The sequence below is a fragment of the Diadema antillarum genome, unplaced genomic scaffold (assembly GCF_040938485.1).
Source record: "Diadema antillarum isolate AM-2024a unplaced genomic scaffold, OU_Dant_1.0 scf00000053, whole genome shotgun sequence".
NCBI classification, from domain to species: Eukaryota; Metazoa; Echinodermata; class Echinoidea; order Diadematoida; family Diadematidae; genus Diadema; species Diadema antillarum.
In genome coordinates, this window is record NW_027270942.1 from 2792809 (window position 1) to 2799751 (window position 6943).

Sequence of the window (6943 nt, forward strand, 5' to 3'; positions counted from 1 at the left end):
CTAACCGTTCGCATAATGGATCAAAAGCTCCCCGGTATCAGTGCTTCATGACTATTGCACGCTTACTTAATCTTTCCACTTTGACTTCAATGATGTTTTGGCCAATGAACAATTACGATGTAATAGTAGACGTGCACTAAACAACATTGTACAATTTTGTAAGACCTTTACTGAGGTTCTGTCAATAGAGGGCCTCCTGCTAACAACGCACCAAACGCCGTATTGGCAGAAACAATTTGCTATACCAATGTGTTATGCATGTGCAGTTAGTACTTCATATCCTAATTGACTTATGTACCTGTATGACTCACTCAATTCATTAAACAAATGTAGGCGTTTAAACACTTAACAAGCTATTATTATGTAATAAATTCTACTCATTTATTGAGATATTTTTCTTTGCTCATATCTATATTCATAACACAGAGTTCACACCTTGACAAAACCAAAACGAGAGAACACATGATTGCAGTGGAAATATCGTGATATAGTACGTCACTTTCGTCAATTATTCTATGGTGTTCACTGAATCACCTTAAAGCAAATAAAGCCTGTTATTGTTCTTGCAAAAAGATTATTGCACCATAACTGAGATGTTAGTTGATACATTCTACGCGGTCCATCTGCAATCCCAGTGACACTGATGAAGGAAATTTATCTTCCCACACATTTGAAAAAAAAAATGTTGTTAAAACTTTGATCTCATTTTTGACAATTCTATTACTGCCCGTGATCCTAAGATCTCTTACCACATAAACACGGCACTTTCGATTGAAACTATTGATAGAGACAGCAATGATTTTACATGCAGTCTAATTTCGCCCTTCAGTAAGTGCATTCAATTCGATGAAATTTAACAGTATAACATACTTATGAAGTGGTTGAACCGAATCATTCATGTGTCATGATATCGAATTTGAAGATAGCTCTATTATTGAATTATACAGACAAAGACAGCTAGTGAAAACGACGTATTCGGTCTTATAACGCTAGAAGCATTCGAAGAGCGCCAACCTCTACGAGGTGACGAGTCATTAAAGCAATAGAGCTTCCGCAAGCATCCGCTCAAAAAGAAAAAAAAAAGAAAGAATCCTAGTTAAAAATTTGTAATTTGGATCAACAACAAAGTTATTATTTTGTTGTTATTTTTTTAACAACAGAGTACATTTTCTTTCCTTGAACAGAATGATCAAAATCAGTTCATAAGTTTCTGAGTGATATTTCCAACAGACAAAAACAAAACGATTATAACAATATCCTAAATGGTCGAGGTTATGATTCATCTTATAAGCACTTTGTGTCTTCGAGACAGCAAATCGAGATGAGTTGTTTAATGGAGTCAAATATGACTCGGTGGTCAGCCAATAAGTATCTCACCCGCGTACTATTTACAAAGATAATATCCACTCAGCTACACGTTTTCTGTTTCGTTTCACGAGGTCTCACTATCGTTAGTTTATACCCAACCATACCGAGTGTGTCATTTTAAGTGAACCTCTTACGTCACAACTGCTTTTGCCATCTATCTAGGAACTGGCTCCGTCTCTACCTGATAACTATAGTTTGCCTCTACTTGGCAACTGGTTCCATAATTTCAAAGAAATTTTTGGCCGCTGCCGACCCGACGCCGTCCGCGAATCGCTCCTTCATGTAGCCGTCCACCCATCCACTGGTTGGGTAGCGGAGGAGCGGCTCCGCGCTATTCAGGCATTTCAAGATGACGTTGGTAACGTCTTCTCCGCTCTGCAGTTCCTTCATAAACGAGTCCCACATTTTGCCAAAGTACGCCCCCATGAGCTGAAAATGGACAAGACAGACAATTTTGTCGTAATGATTACAGACCTAATCGGTTACTAGCATAAAACAAACAATCTTTTGACGTTGCACTATTATTATCGGAAGAAACCAAACCATTCATAAAAAGTTAAACAATTTCAAGAGAGAATTGTGAGAGATTATATGAGAAAATATGGCTTAGCAATGACAGTTTTTCTTGATCTGTTTGATAATTACAAAGATTCACGTTCAAACTTCTAAATTGTTGCATGCTCTTGCGCTATGTAAATTCTTCTTTAGTAAAATCTATTTCATATTTGCATTAATTTTATCCACTCCATTCTCAATTTGAGACACACTCTTAAGCGTTTATCTTGCTTCCGTCATTTCCAGTATAAAATTATAAAATCTTCTTCGACGTAACAGCCTCATTAAAACACTTTTCCTTCACTTTCATATAAACGCAAACTGAAAACACTTTTTAGGCAACATTTCATCTTGTCTACAGTATTGAATACTCAACGATACTCAACACCATGGCAAGGAGAGTAGGCAAGATCTCCTTCCATGAAAAAAAAAATCAATGGAACTGATAAAAATAGCACACTAATCACTGCAGCGACGGCCACAAAATGGAGAATCGAAATCTGGTCAACTTTGCTCACATTATCGGCAATGGTTATTGGTACAAACGTCTTACCTTGGCTGATGGTGAGTTTGGATCAGTAGACGATGGAGCGTCCTCTTTGTTGGCCTCCATGTTGTCCTGAAATTTGGTTTGCACAGGACCGGGGGAAATTGTACTGATCCTGTCAGGAGGACACAAAAATAAAACACATAAATTGCCTGGAGGAGATAAACAAGGAGATAAGATGAACCTTTTTTTTTTAATCCAAACCCTCCGGTCAAGAATACTATTTGCGTCATCATCATCATCATCATTTTCGTCATCATCATCACCACCACCACCATAATCATCTTAATCAACGTCATCATAAAAGGTATTAACCACAACATTAACTATATCAATAACAGGCTGTCATACTGCTCAATGATTGTTCCCCATGCAGTGCCCGATGGTCTAAATGATTATTCATTGTACAATATGCAATTCAAGATGGCCACACTATCATTCGATTTGTTCTGTTGTTGGTTTTACTTTTCTGCTTCCGGTAAGATGGTCATGCATGTGCAGTATATGCAGGCCAATGGTGAGGATACTAAGCAACTGTTAAGGCAAGAAATGTATAGGCAAATCAAGCACCCAGCTTTATTAGGTCGCTTCGATTCTTCTACGAATTTCTAATAATATTGGCGCTGTATTGGGTTCCATTCCTGATACTGATAGAATAAACGTGAAAATCAGCAGTATAAATGACAGAGAGCGTACCAAACGTTGAAGCAGCGCAGTTCCGGGTACAAGGTCTCCGCAAGGCCCTCCAAAGCAAATTTAGTCGCTCCGTACACATGGGTATAAGGCAAACCTTGGCGGGGATACATAAGGAGAAAACAGTTTCATTTGTAAAAATGTTAAAGTAAGTCAACCATTTGAACCAGAGATAGAGGAAGATAAAGAAGGAACAAAACAGAGGCTTTTTAAAATGATACCTCACTTGTTACATAAAAAGAAAGTCCTTGAATTACCTATCACATATTATCTTACTATTTCTTCTTTTTTTTTGCAGTTTAGATGTAAATATATAACAAAATCACAAGATTGGAGCTAACTTTCTCTGTAACACAGATTCTGCCAATATTGTTCAGGTAAGGTTGTCTGCCTTCGCCTTTTAACACACACACACACACACACACACACACACACACACACAAACACACACATACACCCATGTGCACGTGATACCGGCACAAGTAAATGTAGATTTGTGTCTTCTGACGTAAAGGTGTAAGAGTCCCAATAGTAAACACGGCTCTGTAATCACCTAAAACAACAATCATTGCTTACCAATAATGCCTGCAAGACTGCTGATGTTAACGATGCGCCCTGACCTTCGGACCTTCATGCCCCGAATTACTTCCTGGGTCAGCCGGAAAGTCCCGAGGATGTTCGTGTCGACCATACTTTTCATGTGTGCCATGCTCATCTCTTCAAAGACACCCATGTGTCCAAATGCAGCATTGTTAACTGAAAAATAAGTTAGTAAAAGTATACTGTGTTAATGTTTACAGCTTTATTTAAGTCAAGTTGAATAGTGTTCAATGTTCAGAAGATGTAAAATCTCTTTGCACTTCTGTTTCCTAGGGCAGATTTATAATTGCACTCTGTATGGAATCATCGGTTAATATCTACGAAAAACCAGTCATTGCTCTCACGAAAGTCAAGCTAATATTATAGATGGTTTTTTTTTTTCTGCAAATTTGTCATGGTAGACAACATTGTGGGAGTATAGATGAATTAGCCTAATCGATATACAGAGATACTTATCACAACAAATGCTACAGTGGCAGTAAAAGAAAACTGGCGATAATGGAAAATTGGGTATCCCGTTGGTCTGGAAACTAGTTCACAATCTGTTGGCGACTTCAGTCTCCTTAGTAGAGGAAGACGTCTTTGCAACGTCTCCGCGACGTCTCCCGTAATCTAAATGAGTCTCCGGGAGTCGCAGGAAAATCAAACGTGTTCGATTCTTTTTTTGGAGAATTTGTTCAGTCTCCAGCTAGTCTTGGAGACGTCTCCGCGACGTCTCCTTAGTCGCGGATAGGTCGCGGGGACTAAGTTTTGTTTGCTTGAGCTCAGAAGCGTCTCCATGACCTTGCGGAGACCTTGCGGAGACCTTGCCACCCATAGGAAACGTTGTGGAGACGACTCCGCGACTGAAAAGAATCCTCGGAGGTGTTGCAGCGACGGATCTGCGACTTGTAGGAGAATAATTTACCACCTTGTTTGAAGACGTATCGAAAGTTGCCCCGGAGTGCAAGCCATTAGGTCTTTCAAGTCGCAAGAGTCGCGGCGCCTTCTCCCCCAGAGAGTTGTATAGGCTCATAGGGCATACTATCTTAAGATTCCTAGACTAATCACAGCGAAATGATATTTTTTTTTCCAATTTGTCTCACCCCGAGTGTCCCTCTACTGCAACCACTGAAGATCACTTACCCAAAACATCGATGCGTCCATCTCTCTTCATGATCTCCTTGACAACCGAGACGATCTGCTCCTCCTCGTTGATGTCGAGCTTCAGGATGAAGAGTGTACTGTTGAGGGTGCTGCCCGCCGCCTTTTCCAGGTCCCCTTTCTTGGCAAGGTTCCGCATGGTGGCGTAGACCCGGAACGACTTGTTTGGATCCTTAGCCAGGTTGACCGCGGTGCTGAGGCCAATTCCGGATGAGCAGCCGGTAATGAGGGTCACTCTTGGGGATGCCATGCTGTTCTACCTGGTTCAGACGCAAATCTATTCTTTATACAAATAGAACACAGTTTGGAAAACGGTTATTCCAGATAAGCAATGAATATCCTGAAAAGATGAAGTTACGATTTTTTTAATATATGCAAATGTCATGATATTATCATTGTATTGTTTACTTTTGCCGGAAATGAAATGAAATATTGTCTAAGGATCTCTTTCTTGAAAAACAAGGACGTCTTGTGTAGATAGCTGTCAGTGGTAATCCGAGAGTTCAGTACGTCCGTAATGGCGGCTGTGCTTCACAGGAACTCAGATTCTTCCTCCACAAGAAGCTTCCACAGCAGCCACGTACAGCAGCCTCCCGAATCTTCAGCATGACAAGGTCACGTTGCTCCCTGACTGAAGCCGTTGACCACCACCGCTTGGTTGAGGTCCACCCCAACTAGACCCATATGACCTGTTTGAGTTGCACCAACCATTTGTTATGCTTTACCTTTACTTGGCCTCCTCCACTGCTATCTGAGCACGCCACCTTCTACCAGACTTCACACCTGGCTGATGATTCTAGAAGATCGGATCGTGAGACTCTCGGAGCATCATGAGAGAACTACAGCCTTTGTCACCTTGACTAGGACTAGGATGTTCAGCTTCGTCTTACTGCTATGGAGGGCAACGTAAGTCAGACAAGTTGGAACACCCGGCCACCTTTTGACATAGCCAATGATCGTTCCATAGCTTTCTCTACAACATATAGGAAACCCAACCTCATAGACAGATAATGGCCACATGATCCGTGTCATCAGACCTAATTGAAAACACGAGAGCTGCTGTATATTGCAAAAAAAAAAGTATTGACCCATATTGTGTATTGATATTGTGTGTGTGTGTATGTGTGTGTGTGTGTGTGTATGTGTGTGTTGTGCCTCGTCCTTCATACACAACTATTGGCCATGTCCGATGAAGTATAGCAATATAGGCTATACATACCATTCCCTTTATCTTTGCAGCGAACGGTTTGATAATGCATGGTTTTCCCATTCATTTTCTGACCTTCTCTCTCTCTATCTCTCTCTCTCTCTCCCTCTCTCTCTCGTATGATAACAGCAGGCTACACAAGCTAGAATGATAAACAGGAGCTAATATATATAATATGCCTATACCTAGGGCCTATTATTCAACATTGACAAGCCGACTGCTAAAATGTAAACATCGTGATGCATACAATATTATGTTTGTGTGTACATTTTGTTTTTCTGTATACATGGACTATGCATATGCCTCTGGAGCATAAGAAGCTGTGTGTGCGTGTGTGTGTACGTGTGAGTGGTAGCATGTGTCTGTTTTTGCACCAAAATAAATTTGCCAAGATTTTCAACGAAACTTGACGAAAATGAAATGCTTCATGACTATCTATTGCATGTCATATTGCCCATCAGTTAACTCGACCGAAGATTTTGATTTGTATAATTATGACAATGATGTTAGTACATTGACGAAAATGACTGAGACATTATGCAAATATGGTCGACCAAAGACGAAAATGAAAATGTGTATTGGTACAACTCGGGTTCGAGGGTCAGGATTAAAGTACATAATTTATAACAATGCATCAAACCGAATGGGGGAAAAAAGACTAAATTCGATGGAAAAACCTGTGTCGAATTCTTACCTTAGAGAGTAGAAAATTCCTTGCGAAATATGCCAGCTACAGCAATCAGCGATAGTCGGGAGAAGTCCGAATGGTATCTCAGCAGGTGTGATGGCGTTCGTTCTGTCCCTCAGCTTATAGCTGAAGTATGGCCAAG

General features: G+C 40.4%; 1 protein-coding gene across 1 annotated transcript; it reads right to left on the reverse strand.

The window, feature by feature from the left end:
* On the reverse strand, positions 1–6943 carry LOC139715691 (retinol dehydrogenase 8-like). Its single transcript, XM_071627241.1, has 6 exons — positions 6808–6943; positions 4889–5183; positions 3740–3919; positions 3167–3260; positions 2477–2585; positions 1–1797 (listed from the first exon to the last, which is right to left on the reverse strand). The coding sequence occupies exons 2-6, from the start codon at positions 5154–5156 to the stop codon at positions 1570–1572; spliced, it is 879 nt and encodes a 292-aa protein (XP_071483342.1). The 5' UTR covers positions 5157–5183; positions 6808–6943; the 3' UTR covers positions 1–1569.